This window comes from Thunnus maccoyii, chromosome 6 (assembly GCF_910596095.1).
Source record: "Thunnus maccoyii chromosome 6, fThuMac1.1, whole genome shotgun sequence".
Lineage (NCBI taxonomy): Eukaryota > Metazoa > Chordata > Actinopteri > Scombriformes > Scombridae > Thunnus > Thunnus maccoyii.
Window position 1 is genome coordinate 28,831,143 of NC_056538.1, and position 22,196 is coordinate 28,853,338.

At 38.8% G+C, this 22,196-nt stretch overlaps 1 protein-coding gene across 1 annotated transcript in view; it reads left to right on the forward strand.

Annotated features, from left to right (window-relative positions):
* The first annotated feature begins 6,528 nt into the window (after positions 1-6,528).
* Positions 6,529-22,196, forward strand: part of tyw1 (tRNA-yW synthesizing protein 1 homolog (S. cerevisiae)) — a 58,783-nt gene continuing 43,115 nt past the window's right edge. Inside the window, exons 1-8 of the mRNA XM_042414294.1 lie at positions 6,529-6,694; positions 6,996-7,123; positions 7,333-7,464; positions 7,783-7,884; positions 8,863-9,057; positions 9,228-9,506; positions 11,921-12,040; positions 19,157-19,289. Of these exons, the coding sequence (XP_042270228.1) occupies positions 6,604-6,694; positions 6,996-7,123; positions 7,333-7,464; positions 7,783-7,884; positions 8,863-9,057; positions 9,228-9,506; positions 11,921-12,040; positions 19,157-19,289 (1,180 nt within the window). The 5' untranslated portion in view covers positions 6,529-6,603. The remainder of the gene's footprint in view (positions 6,695-6,995; positions 7,124-7,332; positions 7,465-7,782; positions 7,885-8,862; positions 9,058-9,227; positions 9,507-11,920; positions 12,041-19,156; positions 19,290-22,196) is intronic.

Consider the following 22,196-nt stretch of genomic DNA (forward strand, 5'->3'; position numbering starts at 1 on the left):
GCACGTGTATCGCCCCGGAACAGATCATCTACACATGTGCCACATGAGGAATGATGTAATTGTTGCGTCATGATACAACTATGATCAGTTTGCATGAGCTTATAACAAAAGTTCAACAAGGTTCATACAGGATCAGAGTGCTGCGTATAGATATATTTCTGAACCCAAACAACAGAGGAAGTTCAAAAATAGTCTTCAGACAATCATGGAAAAAATTCTTAAATCACTGGCAAACACATGCTCTATATAGCGGTGGTTCCCAATATTTTTTTGGCTTGTGACCCTTTAATATAAAGTAATGTCTCATCACGCCAACATGCATGACTGCAAGTTGTGAGCATTTTCATTGAGGACGGATTTTCATTCTCAGATTATTTCATTTGAATACTCTCAGAAGCCTCAGGAGGTAAAGATTCAGTGTTTGCAAGAAAGAGAAAAGACTGGAAAACAGACACAGTTTCATGTATCAGAATTGAATTTTTTCTTATTTCCTGCCTGGGTAATTATCTTGTGACCCACCAGATTCATCTCACAACCTCCAGGTTGGGAACCACTGCTATATAGTACTGTAGAAATAAGGAAGGGCTCTATTTAAATAATCCATCTTGTCTTATTTTTCAGGCTTTTGAGATAAATTTAGCAATTAATCACATCAGAATTAAACTGTTCCTATTTTTCATTTCACAGAAAATTAACTCTCTTAAATCATCAGAATTTGTACAAAAAGTTTTGGGGTCTAAGTCAGTCATATCTCACCTACAGTATCTTAGTAGTTCTGGTTCTGGATGTGAAACAGTTACTGCAGAAGAAGACCAACACACTCCTCAGACTCGTCTCATTACGTTGCATAATATCGACAAACCATCACAATAAGCAGGATTTTAAATGTTATTTAGATTCAAAGTAATTGTTTGAAAGTCTTGTAGATTTTAATACTTTTTAATACTTTTAATACTTCAAACACCTAATCCTCTTCCTACTCACCAGCTTAGAAAACCACTGGCTTCACACTAACTTTGTTATGACTTTGTCAAGCTGATTTTTTGGCCGTTTTTGTAGCTTTTATATAAATGTACTTTACATCAATCCTGTGCTCGTTGCTCTACAGATCATTATGTGAAAATTATGCATCTCACTGTCTGTCTGCATATGTTGCATCAAACTAAGCCACCTAAAATATCTCTTTTTACTATTTACTGTAAACAAACAAAATAAATCACGGGAAAACACCGTTCCCGGTGGAGAGTGTGAATGTGGCGTTTTAGAGAGACCCAGTGCAACATGTCTGACCTAGATAATCCTGTCTCTCTACATTAATCCCTGGTGCAACAGACGTGTGCTTATGTTGCAGCAGAGACCAGCAGAAAATACTCAGGTTCCAGTAAAATAAAGAATAGACTGAACCTGCAGCCAGACATGCCATCAAAGAAAACAGACTATAATACACTATAATAGTAAAAACTTTCCATGCAAAGGTGGCGACAATACATTTAAACAGTTTGTGATGATGTGAAGTATCACTTTGCATTTGTGAAAAGGTGACAAACACAATAATTTGAGTCTAATGTGAAACTTGTGCACATAATTCAATGATGACTTGTGTTTTTTGCAGTTTATTTAAAGGTGAAATTGGCACCGAGGCTTCATTCTTAATTCTGATTACAAATATAAATAAGGTGTCTTAAAAGTCCTAAACAATCTATACAAGCACAATTATCTTGCACCTGTATGTAGATGTGTAATATTGTGATTGTGCTCTAAATGTTTCATTTAATATGTAGTTGTAAACAATAATCTGAATGTTTATGGGCTGTAAATAAATCTTGGAAAGATCGGAGGCCTAATTAAAATTAGAAAACATGACAGTGAAGCAATAATGGCTGAATTAATTTAAGATTTCCTGAGGAAACGGATTAAATGAATATGGACAAACTGATGAAAGTAGCTATTGTAGAAACAAAGGCACTCTAATGGTCCCTCACATACACACAGTGACCCCATTTAGTGAGAAACATCACTACAACACTGTTTGTGTTCCATGACACGTTGCAGGGTCTGCAATTCAAGATGGGTGAACCAACCAGTGACGCCAGTTTGTGTTAATCTCATTAAAATACAAACAAAATGGAAAAATTGAGCCATTTCTAATTCTTGGAGACCTCTGGTGGTAGTGATGGTTGACATAAAAGGGTTGAAACCAAGTCAAAACTGTGGTTGTGACCATAACAGTTTTCATACGCCCGACAACAGTTGTGACGACAAATATTCAAATACTGTTGTTTGTTGATATGTGAGCGCCTGTGCACAAGATGAAAGGCTGGTTCCTGTTAACACAAATCAGGCAGTATATCTAATCTAATAGGCACATAGAGTACAGTGCTGTGCAAAAGTTTTAGGCACTAAAAGTAAAGTGAGGATGCTTGCAAAAATAATAATAATAAAAAACAGTTTTTATTTATCAGTTAACTTTGCTGTGAGCAGCTTCGCCTTTAATACAGCAGCAGATCTTCTCGGTACACCTGCACACAGTTTTTCAAGGTACTCGGCAGGTCGGTTGTTCCTGCATCTTTAATTATAAGGATTTAAGTGTCTCTGTTGTTTCTGTCTCTTCATGTTAATCCCAGACTGACTCCATGATGTTGAGGTCAGGGCTCGGTGGGGGTCAGACCATCTGTTGCAGGACTCCTTGTTCCTCTCGTCACAGACGCTTCCTTGATGGTCTCGCAAGACAAATAAGTATCTAAACATCTAAAGAGTCTAAAACATTTGCACAGCACTGTATATAAGTATATCAGCTCCCTCTTAATTGATTTTTTTCCAGATATTTTGAAGATGAAAATAATAAAATGAATGATGGTGGAATTCCATTTAGTCACTTCAGTTTCAGGGTCCTGGTGTTGTTGATGCTGTTATATAAGAAAAGGGGTTATTGCTAAATTTACAGTACTGAAACTTATATGGTTAAAAATAATACTTAATGAACAAAGTTTTTGGTTTCATATTCCTGGATGATTTTAAACAGCATTATGATTCCCATTCATCTATTCAAACTGTCTTATTTTCATCTAAGTCCTGCAATATTGGAAGTTTATTTGAAAACATGATTATATTCCATATTGTACTCCAAATTTGGAGCAACAGGTATATATTTTTTAAAATGGTTTCTCTGCACAATGATAGGAAGAAACATTGAGTGTGTTTACATGCACACAAATATCATTTCCTGGTTTCAGAAACCTGGATAAATCCTTATCCCGGTAATGAGAAACCTGAAGCAGTCCAGTAGAAACCATGTAAACACCTGATCCAGGTTTCTCAACATTCTCCGTTGGTAAAGAAATGAGCGGCTGAGATGTTGAGGAATTGAGACACAACAGATTATTAGAAACTTGAGACTGTTAAAATCATGTAAACAGGGATGTGAAGGGTTTCTCATGTTCCATGTAAATACCAAATCCCAATATGATCAAAACCAGGATACTCGTGTGCATGTAAACACACTCATTGATGGATGATACTGGTTCTGTTTCATAATATGACAGTTTCGGAAATATGATTTGAGCTTTTCACTCAGTTGAAAAGGCGTCCCTTCTTGTAAAACTCAAGCGTTGCAGCTACTGACACTTCTCACAACAGATACCTTCAAATCCACTGACAAGAGATATGATAATCAAATCATCAGAGGTGCAGTGGCTAAAGATTTATGAGTGCTGTCAACAAGATATTAAAATAATATGAACCATGTCCTATGTTTGTCTCTTGAAATGAATTCCTATGTAAATGTTTCAATTTGGATTTGTGTGTTGCAAAAGAAATATTGAATCAGCCCTACTTGAGTGATTTATTGGATGTTAAATTGTAATAGATTATTAAAACTGGCATCACAAAGGGATGTTTTCCTCTTCTAGTTAAAACGAACATCATAACAAAGATTGATTTTAAGATGGATAATGAAATATACATCTGTAATTGATTTTGGAGAATTAGGTTTACTTTTGAGTGCACTAATGTACATTTTGTAAAAAAAAAAAAAAAAACAGGAACAGGAACACCTGTCATCCAAAATCTCAGAGAAATGACTGGGGACCACTAGTTTAATATATAAAAATGCATTGTATTTTAAAAGCTTAGCATATATTGTTGTATGTAAAGTCTGAACATGAAAAGTAAGTAATTATAGCTGTTAGATAAATGTAGTTGAGTAAAAAGAATAATTTCCCACAGCTCAAATAATCAGTTTACTACTTTACTCGAGGCCATGTTACATAAATTTTTATCCTTCTGTGTCTCCAGTCTGTGATAAATGTAATGAGTTTATTTTGGTACTGTCTACTAATCCTACTAGTCCTGCTGTTTACCACAGAACTCTCTCCTAACAGAGACTTGGCTCTATTTGGATGCTCAGAGGCTCTTTAACTCTCCCCTCACACATACAAACAGCCCTGTTGATGGTTCTGGTGCCAGCTAAAACATGCAGTCTCTAAGACTGGATGACACCAACTCCACCGTGCTTCAGAGGCTGGTTGCATTAACTTGTTTTGGTTATCCACATGGAGAAACTGCATTTTAATAACTTAAAAAGTCAACATAAATGGGAAGAAGTATTCAGGACGTTTAAAACCTCTTGAATACTTCTTCCATTACCATTTGTTGGTCATAAAGAAGAAACAAACTGGTGTTAATAAACACACAAGAAACATTTACTCTTAAACTGCCACATGTAGTAATTTTGCAAAGATATTGATGTGTAGATTCAATACAAAACAAAACAGAAATCTAATTTTCTGTTTAAATGGTATTAACTTCCCGGCACACTGCTGTCAGTGCTTTAAACTTGTTTTATAATTATGTTTGTATAATAAACGTTCTCATGGCAATCATCAGTTCTACAAAGTATTAATGCTGACACAACATTTTCTGTTCACATCATCAAAACAAAACTTTTAATAGGCAGAGTTGTAGTTACTCACTGTGACCACTGGAGGGAAGCAAACACTAATGATTATATTCATAACCAGCGGCGGAAGAAGTATTCAGATCCTTTATTTAAGTAAAAGTACCTATACAGGAATGTAAAAATACTCCATTACAAGTAAAAGTCCTGCATGAAAAATTCTACTACAGTAAAAGTACATAATTATTATGAGCTTGATGTAGTTAAAGTATTGCAGTAAAAGTAGTGGTTTGGTCCCTCTGACTGATATATTATTATATATGACATCATTAGATTATTAATAGTGAAGCATCAGTGTTAGAGCAGCATGTTACTGTTGTAGCTGCTGGAGGTGGAGCTAGTTTCAACTACTTTATATACAGTTAGCTAGTTTAGTCCAGTGGTTCCCAACCTAGGGGTCGGGCCCCTCCAAAAGGTCACCAGATAAATCTGAGGGGTCATGAGATGATTAATGGGAGAGGAAAGAAGAAAAAACAAAGTTCAGATACACAAATCTGTTTTCAGTTTTTGGACTTTTTCTCTAATTGATGTTTGGTGAAATATTGGATCATTTGAACATTTATTGAAATGAAACCATGTGAGAAGTTTAGAGGGAAAAATCATTATTTGGTGGAGCTGTTAACAACTCATGGACATCTGAATCAGAATCAGCTTTATTGGCCAAGTATGTAAAGTAGTTCAAACTACAGACAGTACCAAAATAAATTCAACGATGCATCATTTGATTTACATTTATCACAGACTGGAGACACAGACAGATGATATTTATGTAGCATGGCCTCAAGTAATGTAATAAACTAATTATTTGAGCTCCACTATATTTCAGTAGGAAATTGTTCTTTTTACTCAACTACATTTATCTGACAGCTATAATTAGTTACTTTTCATGTTCAGACTTTACATACAACAACATACAGTATAAGCTAAGCTTTTAAAATACTATGCATTTTTATATATTAAACCAGAGATACCCATTTCAAATTAAATCCAAATTAAATCTTATTCTCCAAAACCAAAGTTATGTCATTATCCATCTTAAAATCAATCTTTGTTATGACTTTTTCTTAACTAGAGGACGAAAACATCCCTTTGTAATGCCGATTTTAACAATCTATTACAATTTAACATCCAATAAATCACTCAAGTAGGGCTGATTCAATATAATTTTTGCAACACACCCATAAATTACAATCTAAATTTGAAACATTTACGTAGTAATTCATTGCAAGGGTATTTCTCATTCAGAATCTTTAAATCTTTAAGGGGTGATAAGGCAAACACAGGATATGGTTCGTATTTTAATATATTGTTGACAGCACTCACAGATCTGATGACGAGGCCTTATTCATGACAAATAAATTCACACTCTGTGAACGTCAGGGAAGACACAAATGTCATAGTCATACTTCCGGTGTCAAGTCAGTTATGTTTATGTTTCCCAAAATCACGAATTACATCAGCGACTGTGTAAATATTTCTTTATTGAATGAGGCAGACGAAACAAGCCGAACAATCTATATATTTCATCGCAATACTACCGCTTTGAAAGTAAAGTGGTCTCATTTGTTCACATCACTACTAACTACACTTCCCAGCATGCTTCTCGGCTAAACAACATGGTTCCACACAGACACTGAAGACTTACAAACATGTATTCCAACATTTATTTCGCAATGATGCACAGTTTCGTCGTAATTATCTTTATTTTCGTGAGTCATGCGTCTGCAGCGGATACTAAAGGTGAGTTTATTTAACAATTTAACCGAACCGGAGACGAACTTAAAGCTATGTTTCAGCGAACGTTGGAAACATAACTAGCTTGTAAGTTATTGTTAGCCAGACACCCGCCTTTTATTTATTTACGGCAGGTGACCTTAAAAGGGGGATTTTAACCTGTTGACTTGTTGCTTTAAGGTTAACCATTGTCTGTCAAAGTGCATTGCCGCGTTGCATTTATAACTGAAACGTAGCCATGTTAAAGCTAAACTGTATTATTCACATATCTTGTTTGACGTCCCAGTTTGATCTTTTCTCCCTGCAGTCTCACAGACTCCCCACAGTCCCAGTCAGAGCTATTTCATGTCGATATGGCACAACAGGCTGTACTTGTATTCAGCTGCTGCGCTAGTGTTTGGGGTCTGGTTCTCCCTGAAGATGGCACTGAAGAAGGTGAATTTTCACTTGCTTATCAGCTATGTGTTATCTGAGACTTATCTATTGCCCTATAGGCCTTTCTAAAAATCCTTACTTTTGTAAAAATGCTGTTGGTTTGTGTTTCATATTTCCAAAACATTTAAGCTCTTTGTCCTATTTATGAATAGAAAGCTTAATTTGCAGCACCACTTGTCATGTTATTGTCTTCCTCTGTATGCTTTTAGCAAAGCCTCTCCAGGGACGTCGGCTCCTGGGTCTACAAAGCTGTGAAGAAGAACGACTGCTCTGGCAGAGACCCTGTGGTTCACGTGTCAAGGGTTAAAATCTTCTACGGCTCACAGACGGGAACAGCAAAAGTACAGATATTGTTCACCGAAAGCTCCTCATTAACCCATGATGTTAAAATATAGACACAATGGTGTGAAATCTAAGGACACAAACATCTTTCAGTATGAAACATTATTCAGTGTAATGTCACCACTGCATGAACATATAGTTGAATTAATACACTGTTTATAAAATGTCAACAAACTCACTACAGGCCTCACAAACTGAGGTGTTTTTGAGGACCTAGTCAACTATAAGCATGTGCAAACTATTGTGATTATTCTTTGTAATTAATGTAACATTTAGAGATGTCTGATAAGCTAACCGGGACTCTTTTTGTTGTGCAGAGTTTTGCAAAAGAGCTATCAGAGGAGGTGAAGACTTTGGGCATACCAGCTGAGGTGATTGACATGAAAGACTACGATCCAGATGATCAGCTTGCTGATGAGGTAACAAAGTCTAAATAAGAGGATGCTTTCATGCTTTCAGACATGTGCATCTCATATCGAGGATAATCAGTTGAGTCCTCACATAAGAACCTAAACCGCTGCCAACTTCAGGGCTGCTGCTTTGTACTTGACCCTTCTTTTTGACATTATATAAAGTAAGTGAATAAATTTTGTATCAATTAACTGATGCAGCTCTGTTAAGAGGATAATAACGCTGTATTTTCCAGGTAGTTGCTCAGGGGTGTTAATTAAATGTCTGAAATGAAACTTCAAGCACATAATATTTAGCTACGAGGCACTTTCAGGCGAGGTGTAATTAGAACAAAATTAATCAAAGTAAAATGAATCGGAACTGTTTTTTTTTTTTTTTTTTTTTAATTATAAGCTTGACAACAAACAATACAATAAGCCCCGAGTTCTGTTATGTTCCAGCTCAGCCTTTCCTTCATTTCTCACAGATATGATTCTTCAGACGGCTGGCGCGGAGGAAAAAAATGTGTTACACAAATCCTGCTCAGCTGAAGAAAGATGGATTATTTTTATCAGTGTTGCCTTTTCATTTTGTGGACACCCTGTAGTGCATTGAGAGATGAATAGGAGATTGCTTGGCTGGTACACAGCAGGAGCAATTTATTCAATAGGATAGCGATACAGTTTTTCAGTGATGGAAAATGTCCTCAAGAGAAATGAGAGCAGGCACCAGTTGCTCCACAGAAGCAGCTGATCCTCAGTACATTGAGTCTCACTGACCAGCCATCAGTCATCTTGAGTGATGGCTGACTATGTGACAAGGTGGCCGCCTCACTCTGGCAGTTTCCTGTTACAGGGCCGAGGAGACATGTGTCCCACTTTTACATTTTATCTAGATCAATTTTTCTCTGATGTCCTTTGCGTGGAATTTTAGTGTTGTATGTTTGTTGAAAAGCACTACCGTTGTGTTTGAGTGTCTTATTTTTTTGTGTTCATCTTTCCATGCAGTGCACCAACAAGTCAGTCTGTGTGTTTCTTGTGGCCTCCTACACTGACGGACAGCCAACAGAGAACGCTGAGTGGTTCTGCAAGTGGCTGGAGGAGGCGTCCACTGACTTCAGATACGGGAAGACCTACCTAAAAGGCCTCAGATATGCGGTGTTCGGTCTCGGAGACTCTGTCTACGTCGGCCACTACAACACGGTGAGACTAGTAGACTGTTAATACTGCTTTGTCATATGCTCAACTATCATTTAATCAAAGAACAGTCAAAGCTACAAGTTTGACAACAGGAGTGGGAAACATAATCCAGATCCAAACTCTACTTTCCATGCTTACCTTATTCAAACCACTTTCCTTTCCCCTCTCTCCAGGTTGGTAAAAACGTGGACAAGTGGCTGTGGATGCTGAGTGGCATGCGTATCATGACCAGGGGAGAAGGCGACTGCAACGTGGTGAAGAGCCGTAACGGCAGCGTCCAGGCAGACTTCCTGGCCTGGAAGGTCAAGTTCTTGAACCGCTTACAGGCCCTGTCCAAAGGCGAGAAGAAGAGCTGCAGTGGGAACTGTAAGACTGGAGGCTCCTGTAAGAACAAGAAGAAAGACGGACAGGAGGAGGAAGAGAAGGCAGCTCTGCAGAATAACAGCTCTGAGGTAAAGCAGAGTCGATCTCACTATGATGTATTGTATGAAACACTGTGAACACTCTTAATTTTGTTAAGTTGTTTACAAGCATTCGTCCTGCTTCGAGCAAAAAACTGAATCTCTACCCGCTTCTGGATCAGTGTTTTAGCCGATGATGATTATTTCATGATGGAGGACTATTGATCTGGTGTTTTCCTATCACACATCATGTCTCAGTGATGGATTAGGCATTGCTGACCTAATTCAGCTTAGACACAGTGTTCTGACCAACCTGATGAGGACACACACGTGAATACGAGGATGATGGTGTGTTTTCTGTCCGTGTTACTTTGGTGATGGACAAAGAACTGTAAAAGTCTTCTCTTGGTTTCTTCTTAAGATTGTAATTAGGGCCACAACTAACGATTATTATCATTATCGATGAATCTGCCCATTATTTTCTTGACTAATCATTTTGTCTAAAAAATGCCAGAAAAATGACAATGATAATTTCCCACAGTCGAAAGAGTTTTGTCCGACCAACAGTTCAAAACCCCAAAAATATATTTACTATCATGTGCAACCAAAAAAAGCATCAAATCCTCACATTTAAGAAGATGAAACCAGCAAATGTTTGGCATTCTTATTTAAAAAATGACTAAAATAATTATTCGATTATAAGAATAGTTGCAGATTAATTTTCTAGTGATCAACTGATCAGTTTATTGACCTATTGTTACAGCTGTTATTATTTGTAAGTAAGTAAGTAAAACTTTATTCATATAGCACCTTTTTTAACACCGATTACAAAGTGCTTTACAGTGACATCACATTCAAGAACACACACAGACATCTCACACATACGAACACAGCAAGCACACAGTCATCACCAGAACACACACTTGAATTTATGAAATGTTATGAGAAAGCCACTCTAAAAAAAAAAGTAGTTTTTTAGATGTTTTTTGAAACAGTCAACAGATTCAGCTGATCTGATGGAAGAGGGGAGATTGTTCCAAAGTCGCCCTCGGTTTTTAGTTTGGCACGTGGTACGGCCAACAGGTTTTGGTTGGAAGACCTAAGTGACGGCGTGGTAGTATACGGGCTTAGTAGCTGGGATATATATGCAGGAGCTAAACCGTGTAAGGCCTTATAAGTGATTAAGAGAATCTTGAAATCAATCCTGAACTTCACTGGCAGCCAATGCAGTGAGGCTAAAACAGGAGTGATGTGGGATCTGTGACATTTTAATAAGACAGTATTTTCTATTCAATAAGAAGCCCCTCAGAATGTTTCCATTATATTATAAAGATAATAATAGAAACTCAGTTTGAGTGGTTTCTCATCAGCTCTTCTGAAGGATACAGCACATATAGCTGTGTGTGTGCGCCGTTAGACAGACACCAGGCTTGACGTCCTGACCCAGAAAACAAGTAAGCAGCTAAAGACAATTAGCGAGTACAAGAAAGACGGAGCAAGAGTGCAGCTGATGTCTAATTAGGAGACTGTCCTCTGGCTTATGATGATGTCTTTCAACGTTACAGGGGCACTTTAAATAACAAAGCAGCTCTCGTCTCAGCTGTCTGAGGTTGACTAGCTGGGCTAACGGCCTTCACGTCGCCATCCGACAACGTGATTAAAAGCAGACGGAGACTCTGAATGTCTCAGAAAGAGGAGTGTTGCTCTCACTTTATCATGTCCTCATTTAGCAGCACTGAAACTTAGAAACAGTAACTCATGCTTTCACTTCATCCTCTTCTCATGTCTCACACAACAAAAACCTCAATAAACTTCAACTGATTCAAAATCTTTTAATGTATTTTATCATAATATTTTATCAACTATTTGCTTTGTGACTTGTTTTGAAAAGCGCTATATAAATAAGGCTATTATTAGCATTAATGTATGTACACACGCACGCATTAACAGCTTTCATACTCGTCACGGCACACAGATGACCAGTTGTCATGGTAGCGGGCACCTCAGAGCCAACTCTAGCTGAGACTTCTTCCCCTCTATCCGCAACACTCGGTGCACTCAGCAGAGGTGACATTCAACCGGAACTGAGAGTAGCTGAGAACTGTGGCGGCGGGGAGGGGACTGTCGTCGTCGTGGTGATTTATCTACCTGTCGTACCGCTCGTGTATTTTATCCTGCTGCCGCACATGTGTGTTAGATGCTTCAGCACGGGGCAGTCATTGTGATAAATCCTCAGAAACACCATTAACATGCGTGTTGTTCGTATTTAATCAGGCGGCCCGAGAGATGTAGAATAAATGCGTTCCATGTGGGCTCCCCCTCTTAATCATAGACAAGTTGTTAATTGGTTATAGGTTGGAACATATGTGAATCTCTTTACTTGAGAGGATCGTTTTCCCACTCAGTCATCTGTCCCCACTCCTCTCTCTGCAGTCAGAGTCTCACTTCTCTTCTTCTTGTTTCAGGAGGATCTGATGGAGTCCAGCAGTGATGATGAGGAAGATGAAAAAGATGAAAAAAAATCCGGTGCAGTGGTTGACATGGAGGATCTGGGCAACATCATGAACAGCGTCAAAAAAGCAAAGGTCAGACTCTGTCCACTAGTGCAATGACACGACCTTTAGCGATGTATCTGCATCTTTTTCAAACACTAGCTGAGTCACAGGTAGGTACTTAGGTACTTCATTCCACCTTTTCCTACCACAATCCCACAGAAAGAATTAAAATAACTATTCAACATGTATCAATATGGGTTAGATATACAGTATCTAACAGGCTGCTTTACAACATTACAGTTAAACAGTTGTTGAATCATTTTAAATAGGAGTCTCATATCAAGCAGATCTATTCTCAGCGTTTCCTTGTTATGGTCTATAAGCGGGCATCGTCATGGCGTTAAGCTTCCACCATCCCCGTGGTCCAATCTAACCGCTCAGAATAAAGAGAAAAGTGGTGTCACTGAAGGAGAAGTGGCAGATGGGTTGATAGACACCAGACCCCGGCAGGCGAGAAGCAGAGGCTTGCGTAATAGCGGAGGACGCCCACTTCACAGACTTGTGAGGAACGAGTGACTCAAGAAAAGCAGCAGAAAAATATGAGGGAAGGAAGAGACATTATCAGTCCCCCCCCCCCCCTTTTTATAGGCCGTTGTGTAAGGTTCTGGGCAAAGAAGTGAGCTGTGAGAGGAAATGGCAGGAAAAGAAATGTAGGTATCCAACCCGGTGATGTAGCTGCGCTTTTGAGTGGCAGTTTATTGGAGAAAGGTCATCTTGTAGAGTGAAAAGCTGTCTACTAGTTGTATTTTGCATCGGGAAAGGTAGAAAGTGAGCACAAACAAATCAAAGAAAACATCCACAGGTGAGAAAAAGGCTCCCAGCCTTCACAGAACAGTGTTGATTGATTTGATTGACATCAAGTAGCTCAGTCAGAGCCTCAGATCCACCCAGTCGTCATAAAAGATGCCCAATTTTTTATTTTAGATGTCTAAAGAGATTTTTCCGTCTATTTTATATTTGAGGTATATATCTATATTTATGTATATACTGTATATAGACCCTCCCTGTTATTTTCTATGGTCAAAAATGAGTCCTTAGGCATTTCTATGGTCTTTTGCTTTATTTGTATAACTGGGTGAACTCAAAACCACAGTTACAATAACTAAAAATTATCTCCACCAGGTTTTATTAGATAACATTACATTCGATGTAAATGGGTGTTCACAAGGCTTTTATCACACAGCTATAACAGAGCTCACTAATTTGAAAAGGAATAATTATTTGCTTGTAAATGTAAATGTCTGTCACTGCATCTCAAGTCTGTCAATCTCAATGATAGGTCTATACTGGTTGATGAAGAGGAGGGGACCAAACCTTACATTGGGGAAAACACAATAACAAAATGGTTCAAATAGTATTTATTAAGTCTATTTATTTATCACTGATGAATATAACAGAAACAACGCTCATACAATCATATTTCATGTGACTGCACCTAAAACTTGACTTCAATCTAAGGTAGACTTTACACTGCAGCTTTTGACCCCACATTAAACTTTTCAGGAGGATGTTCTGCCTCAAAGGGCCTTTTTTTTTTTTTTTTTGCCCACAAAGAAACAAGTGAGTGAATGTATTCGGTTCTGTGAAATAGTTTTTATGTGTTTTTCAGTAGCTCAAGGGAAGACGGAACATTTCATTTAACCGCAGCTGATGGGAGCCTTTGTTCTCATGAATGTATAATGCTTCATGATAAAGTTAATGTTTGGCGCCGACAACAGTGCTGGATTTGCAGGAGAAGGGGCGACATGTTAAACAGACGGAGAACACGACTCTTAATGACAGATTGTTCTAGATTTGTCTTTTCTCTTGTGACGTTAATATTACATTGTAATGCGTCTAAGCTCTGTGACGTTTGGCCCCTTTTGTAATCTCTACTCGAATGTGTTTATATATCATGTTGGGGAGCGTTGAAAAGACATCAGCTGATGATTGAGGAGCCTGGTGCGCCACAGTGGAAGGAGCCAGACTTTAATTTTTGTATTATTACATTTTTATTATTCTTTTCCCTCAGGATATTCCCATATATATATGAATAAATACAGTATTTGCTTGTGAAACACAAACATGGACATTAACTTCTATTTCACTCGCTGCAAATATATAATTTAACTTGTAACAGTTAAGTATAATATAATATAATCATCTCACTTGGATGTCAGTATGACAATGTTGCTGTGTGTCTGTGGTGTCAAATTTGTGTTGTTTTGGCATAATTTGATCACACAGAGCAGGCAGTGTGAGATGTAATTAGTTTGTACATAAAACACTCGGTATCGCCAAGAGACAACTTGTATTTAGCCGAGCTGCAAACTAAGTGTTAACAAGGAAATTCCCCTGACTGCAATATGTTTGTTAGCTAATTTACAGTGTAGAGTCAGCTGAGGTGCCGAAAGTTTAACGACCGCTCTGTGTTGTGGAATTGTAGGATTTTTCAACATTTATCTCACGTCAAAAAAAAAAAAGTACTCTCAGTGTCGCAGTCTCAGAAAAGAGAGCTGGAGATAAATCATGTTCCCAGATTGTTTTTTTTTAATCTCTCATCATAACTGCAGGTGGAAACTCAGTTCGGCTGTGTTTGACCACTAGGTGATGGCAAAGACTCTCAGTTGCAGGCAGCTGAATGCACCACCACCACCGTTGAACCAGTATTCAGTCTCTGGCAGTGACATTTAACACCAGACTGTCATTTCACTTCACTAAAGCTATTTGGACAGATCAGACGGACGGACACTTCACAGATTCTTTCACACTCTGCAGCCTGTTTACAACCATATTTAGGCCAATCCTAATTGACTGCCTTAGTCTGTATTCAGGATATCCTCTCTGGGATTCTTTTAGTTGTATACTCCATATAACATCAAACAAATCCACTAACCTTAAATTAACTAACCTTAATAAACTAATTATATTCATCATCATGGTGTAGATTACCAGCTTTCACTGTACTTGTACTGTTGGTAAGATGAGATACAGTAAATTTACATGTTTTCATAGTTTCCTACTGATGATGTTAATGATAGATCACATGTCTTTACTCAAAACATTATCTTTCCATCCACTTGTAATAATTTGTATCATATCTTGAGGCTCTCTTTCCTTACTGGTTACTGGTTTATCCAGTCTTTGATCATGGCTGAACAGATCTTAAAACATATTCTTGCAAAATTCAGCCTAAAAAGGAATGATTTCAGGAGATTTATATGGCAGTCAATCCATTTTTAACTGGGCTGTGCAGAGATTCGGGGCTGTTTACACTCACTAATGAGTTTCATTGGTTGTGACATTTCATGCTTTCAACCCATTACACTAAAACAAACATCTATCTGTAGTGGATTTTTATCTCACGTTGACTGAAATATAGCGTCGGTAGCCGTCTACTTTCTGCTCAAATCATCTCTCACTTGGATAAGAAAGTTACCCCATCTGATCCGAAATGCTTTTTGGCCGTCACGCCTGTCGGTCGACGGAGGCCAACAACACATAAAAATGTAGAGGACTGTTGAGCTAAATATGGCACAGATGGATTTTGTCCATATTGATGTCAGTGATGCTTGTAGCCCGGCCAGAGTGAAGATGATTGGATTACTGCTGAACTAAATGATGTGAGTACACATTTCCCACAACAGTTTTTTTTTTTTTCAAATGTACCCGATGGTAGACTGGCAGGCAGGCTGTGATCGGCTGCCAGACTGTAGAGCTCATATTGTCCAACCTCAGTCTATATCAGTCTTTGGCTAGTATTCCTGATTGTATCCTCAGATGTTCATTGTGTTGGTATCTAAACGTTATGGACTATAGCCAGATAAGATTTAATGTGGAGCGGATAATTAACCTGAGTGGTCACACGGCTTTCTTTGATGTTTTCAGCTCAGTGTCTGGAGGGAGGAAGATGCTACGAGGACTAAAAAGGCTGTTGCATACTGTTTTTTTGGAGTCTGTGATGTGTTCACGCTCGAAAAATTGACTTCATAGTAAAAAACTACACTCAAATAATATGAAAAGTATATTCACTATGCATGATTTTTGAGTATGCTGTTGATCTTCTCACAATTGTGGATGATGGTGAAATTATTCTGTTAAATTTAATTGGCAGTGGCATTTAAAGTTGTAGTTTGTTTGCCTTTACACACACATATTGCATCACTTCCTGTCCCACTATTAAGACTACCGTATGCAATTAGTATGTAGCATAAAATGGCTATAAACAGCTATAAACTTTGATGTTTTGATGCAGTAACGTGTGTGTGTGTGCTTGTTTATAATTGCAGTTTTCTTTCTTTCTTTCTACATGATTCCTCTCATCGGTGCTTCTCTCTCCCACATATGCCTTTTGTGTTTATCCCTCGAATCACCTGCTTGCTCTGTGTGTTTTTTTTCGCTGCACTGTCTGTCTGTCTGCCTGCATCAGCACCATGTTGCGCCATCGGTTCCAGAGCACAACATGTTGCTGTGAGATGTCCCAGTTACGTTAGTCCAGACAGGCCCGGGCATGACCGGAACGTCTGAGAGCTCTCAAGCGAGAGTGAAAGCTGAGCGGTGGGGACAAGAGACCGGGGGCCAGATGAATTGCCAGGGCTGCACGCAAAACACCGCAGGGACAGATTGTTGCACTGTTGGCTACATGTTATGTATGCTTGTCAGAATTTTGTACCTTACGGATGCAGTAAGTGAGACTGGACGTTTTATACTGGCTGAGAGTTGAACACCAGTGTTGTCCTCAGCCGTTCTGAGGTTTAAATTGCTTGGTTTTTTACCTGAGGTACAAAGTTTTTGCTGCCAGTTTAATCTGGTGAACTTATAGGGTGGCAGATTGCAACCAACTGAATACCCCTCCCCTTCCAGGCGTGCAGGAGAAGCTACAATAGCAGTCATGAAAAACACGAAAGGCCCTCTTCAGAGCAGGTGTTTGGTTTGGCCATTCTGGGCTGCTGTAGAAACATGGTGGTGCAACATGGCGGGCTCCATGTGATTATTATGATGTCATAGTCCGGTCTCTTCAAGGTGATGTGCTGTCTCCTTTTTTACAAAGTTTGTGGGATGTCAAAAGTAGGTTACAGTTTAGTGTCCTCATTGTGTGTTTTTCAGTTTATTACATCATCTTTTTTGATAAAATGGACCAGTAGTATGTCTAAGTTGAGCGTTATTTCATTTTTGCTGTGCATTTGCTCCAAGTACTTAGTTGTTTTTGTGATATTTCACTAGAAACAGATGCGGTTCTGAGACGTCTATTCTCAGCACAATGTCTTGGACCCAGTTTTCTACCAAAATGGCACCAATAGTTTGAATGAACCTCCCACGTGTTGGCACCTCTCCCTCCCGCCTGTGCACCATGTGCTCTGCGTTTGGACGACAAAATACCACACAGACAGACAGACAAAGCAAATTTCAAAGTCAAGAAATGCCAAAACAGTCAGAGGGCCTGTTTGCTCACCACCACAAAAATAAGACCCTAAGTCAGGTGGCGATCAAACTGAAGCTGAAGACCTCATTGTTGTCAAAGCCTTTATAAAGACTCAGCAGCAAATGTCACAAGCATTTAGAGCTGTTTGACCAGTGAACGAGGACAGTGCCTTACAGCAAGCTGCACAGGAACCAGGAGCATCTCAGTCCCTCAGGAATGCACACATGCATACAACTTATGCTGACAGAATATCTGCTGCTGTGCTGAGAAGTTGACATAAAGATCCCTATAGACAAGCCGAAGAGGTGGCAGCAGTACAGTAATTGGATGAAGGTGTTACTAAACATGGTTAATCTCAAAGGCGACTTGTCCATCATGCCTTGTGATTGCAGGAATCAATCTTTATATCTGTAAACAGCATATCTCTAAAATATGTAGATTTACATACAAACACTGCAGCACTAATCCTGGCCTGAAGGCTGCAGTAGCTTTGCTATCATAAAAGACAGCTGTTGTGGTAAAAAGTCCAACAGTCCTGTTGTGCCATAAACCCTCTGTTGCGTATTACTGCCCCCCCGCCCTCCCTGCAGGGCCTTTACTGTCCAGACAGGTCGATGCCCCCCTTACTCAAAACCATCGTGTCATGTAGTGGTTAATGGTTATGTCACACACAAAGTCATTCGAGGATGACAGAATCACAACCCTTGATCTTCCGTCCCGTCGAACATCAAACACTTTTTAGAGGAGCTCTTTGGAATTTCTCGCTTTTTAACTTTAAAACGGTGAACATCAAAATCATGTTGCAAGCAGGTTCTGAACATTCAAACAGTCTTGTTAAGGTTTCCTACTGTTGAAGACTGGTGGGAAATAAAAAAAAACACAACATACAGTTCAGTTTCTGTCTGAATACTTTGCCTCCACACCCCCCCCCCTCCTCCTCCTCCTCCTCTTGCATTGGACTATTTTTATGTTCCTCTCACCTTCTCTGTTGCTTGTTGTTATAACATTTCAACAGCTTTGATCCTGCATCCTGCTGCAGTTTACCTGATATCAGCATTTCAGGACTTTTAAGTGTATTGCAGAGTCTGGTGTGATTAACAGGCAGGTTTCAGTGCAGCATCCTAACACGTTTCTCTATTACGTAACATGAAGACTCTTGAATCATTGTTACAAACCTTGATGGTTCTCTTGATAGTTACCTCAGTGTATTATTGCAGTGTGGAACTTCATACTCGTACCGTCTTCGTGTTTGTATGCGGTGAGAGAACGCTGACTCACAATTTGACTCTTAAATGTGTTTCTTACGCTTGACGACGTAGGAGAAAGACAGTAACTATCGATGCGTGTCAGTGAAGTAATGTTCAGAACTGGTGTAATTTCTCATCTTCAGTTTCAAGCCCTGCAAGCTTTACTCTGTCTATTTGTATTCTGCTCTCGTTAAATGTACTTTAAAAGTCTTTAGGTGGCGTCCTCATGAAGTGATATCAGTTTTTTGTCTTTTTAAAATATCGGCATCTAGTTTGCTTCTGATTGTGTTGAAAAAATAGTCTTTATTTTCAGCTGAAATGCTGTATTTTAGTACATTTTTCAGTTATTTTTTCCCCCCTCAGCATAAAATGTATAACATTATAGTCTATTATTTTATAGATGTTACAGTTTCCAGCCACGACACAACAGCAGACCCTGATTCCTCACAGAAACCGTCACAGTTATAAGCAATAACTGACTTTTTGTGTCTGCTACAGAGCAAAGAAGAGGGCCAAGCAGACGGCCAGATGGTGAAGCTATCCAAGCTGAACGGCGTGAAGAAGACTGAAGATGAAGGGGAACGAAGAGAGATGATCACTCCTTCCCTTAGAGAAGCGCTGACTAAGCAAGGTGAGGGGAAAAGGGGATTGGATTTCGGTGAAAAAAGAAACTTACAGATTAGAGAGTTAACACAAACTTCAACAATATAGAAACAAACCTCAGTTTGACCTGTGATGACTCTGCTTCAGGCAGTGGTAGAATTTTATGAATATTTGGCTCACTTGTATAAAACTATACAGCTATTTCCAATAGAACATCTGCTTGGTGTCACTGGTGACTCTGTATAATATATTCATATTATCTAGCTGCATTGATTTGCAATAAAAAAATCACATTATAGACCTAACCACCAGCTGCTTATCAGCATATCCTTAACCTTGCCGTTTCCACAAGGGCAGCAAAGTTGTATTTCACTTTAAAAACATGAATCATGAATCATGCAGCAGTAAATCTACCAAACATACACAAGTTGCCAGTGGAGAAATCAATTTAGACTTTTTTTTTGCAGAAAAGTATTAACCCATGATCAAAGTCGCTGACAGGAGGTGTCCATGTTCTCAAACTCAATTTACTTCACCGAAAAAGGTTTTTTTGTAATTTGTCATCTTTAATCAGCCGCTGAAATCGCATCCTGTGTTCCAGCCTTTTTTTTTTTTCTGACACACTGACAGAGAAATTGTCTAGTTAAAGCTGGTCAGAGACGCTACAGAAAAACAAGTGTGGAGACGGGGAATGGCACTTAATGATGCAGTGAAGTCCGGTTACTCCTCCTGTCCTCAGGGAGTGTTACTCCTCTCTCCTCCCACAAAACTACTCCTAGCTGGTGTCAACATGGCAGTAATTAATTCAGCATCCAGACCATGTGGTTCAACTTAATAACTACATTGAAATGAATTGAAATTATCCTTCATGTTCATTTTATTCTTCTACTCCAAATGTAAGACGTTGAGCTACTTCTTGTGAGGTTTGCTTGTACGAGCGTTCCAAGTCGAATTCACTAAACTCTCTTAACTGCACAAACTTCGAAAATCGCTCGTTTTAGCCTGATTAATACAACTTGTTCAGTGCCCCTAAATTGCTCCGTTTGTATGCAAGAACATCATATATTTAGCATTCACTCTTGCTTAAAGTCAAATCTGAAGGTTTAGCTCACTATTAATGATATTGCACCTTGTGTTTTGGTAAATGAAGCAGCTTGTAGTATATTAATATATTCTACGTGTAGGTATTGTTGACAGTTTACTATTTCTTTTCTGTTAAGTTCATTCACTACTACTGCACCAGCCAGTCATTTGCAGCCAATAACCCCCCCACTGTTAGCTTACACAATACTCTATAAATAGTTACTCTGCAAGCAAGACTTCACTTGGTTTGACCAAATGTTGACCTATTTCATAGTGTTTATGTTGGCAACAGTCAGTCCCGGTGGACAGTTTGTTTAGTTTGGAATAAAAGAAGGAAGGATGAAAGATTTGGCATCGTTTTAATGATATTTAGTCTTGGAAGGCCTGTGTTTCCTTTAGAGACCTTTTTTTTTTTTCTGGCGTAACATGGATGCAAAAGTCACACGTCTATTTGAAACTCTTGTGTAATGTAATGTAAGAAAGTTTTAACATTTAAAGTTTTAATGCTGCACATTTGAGAAAATTAGTCGTCAACAAGGCTCAAGAGACTAGAACTTTGAAATATGACCTGTTGAAAATAGTAAAAGAGATGTTTTACATAAGAACTGGCACATCTGCTGTATTAACATCACATATTTGTTGTTGCATTGTAGTCTGCAACAAGAGACACGATGTCTACAACAGTACTTTGTTGACTGTACAGCTCTCAGACTTTGTGTAATACTGCTACAAGACAACTCATATCTTTAGCATAGTTGCTGAGTTTTCAGTGGCGTCACAAGCTGTCACAAGAGACTAGTGTAGTAAACATTTGACAGATGTTATTTAGGTAGAGGTGCAGTTAAAAAGGTGTCGTCCAGTGTCTTTTAATGAAGCACATCCGTCTTGGAAAGCTAGTACCTATGAGACCCTGAGAGAAGGATCTGCAGACCTCATCAAACAGATTAAGCTGAAGTCTTTCTTTAAATACATCCTCTACCTGCGTGTTTAATTTCCCTGAGACTACTCAGAGTGTAGGACAGAGTATCACAACTCAAAGTAAAAAAAAAAAAAAACTTAAGTCCATAATTGGCCCACTAGAGAGAGCACCACAGATTTTGTGCTATACTGACTAAAAGCCTTATGGGTAAGGACTTGTTTCTATACATGCATTTTGATTAATACCTCTGCATGCGCTCATAAACTCGGCGTTCAGGTTTCATTGTTGTTGTTGTCATTTTCAAAGTACCGTTATTCTTAGCACATATTGTCCTTTTTTGGCAGGTGCCATTTCTCACAGATAATGGCATCCGTGAGAACGTGGTGGCCTAAAGGTTAGAGTAGCGAGTTTGTGACCGGCAGGATAAATCTGGGTGGGGGAAAGTGAAGAAGAAGAAGCACTCGCCCCACCCCCTCCCCTTATTACCACCACTGAGGTGCCCTTTAGCAACTGCTTCACTGGAGCAGTCGAGGTCAAAGGCCTCAAGAGAAAAAAAAAAAAGGAATGAATTCTCTATGTGTGCTTTTGTTTTTGTGCATTTGTAGGTAGAGTGATTTTTCTACATCAGAAGAACATCCTTGATCGATGGCGAGCTGTTTCATTTAGATGGCAAATCAATAATGAGTAGTTTCACCGTTCAGCCTTTCCTATAAATATACTCATAAACAACCTTGATGAATAACATTCGTGTTTGACTCATGTAGCATCAAACCTGAGATGTGGATGCAATGAGAACCGACACACACCCAGACACAGTCCTGCTGTATTTTAATTAGATATGTTAGCTACAAGGGTTTAATAGCAGATAAAACACAAATAGGGTCCCGAAATTCAATTTTACCATCAAAAATCTACTGTAATCTAGTGTATGGC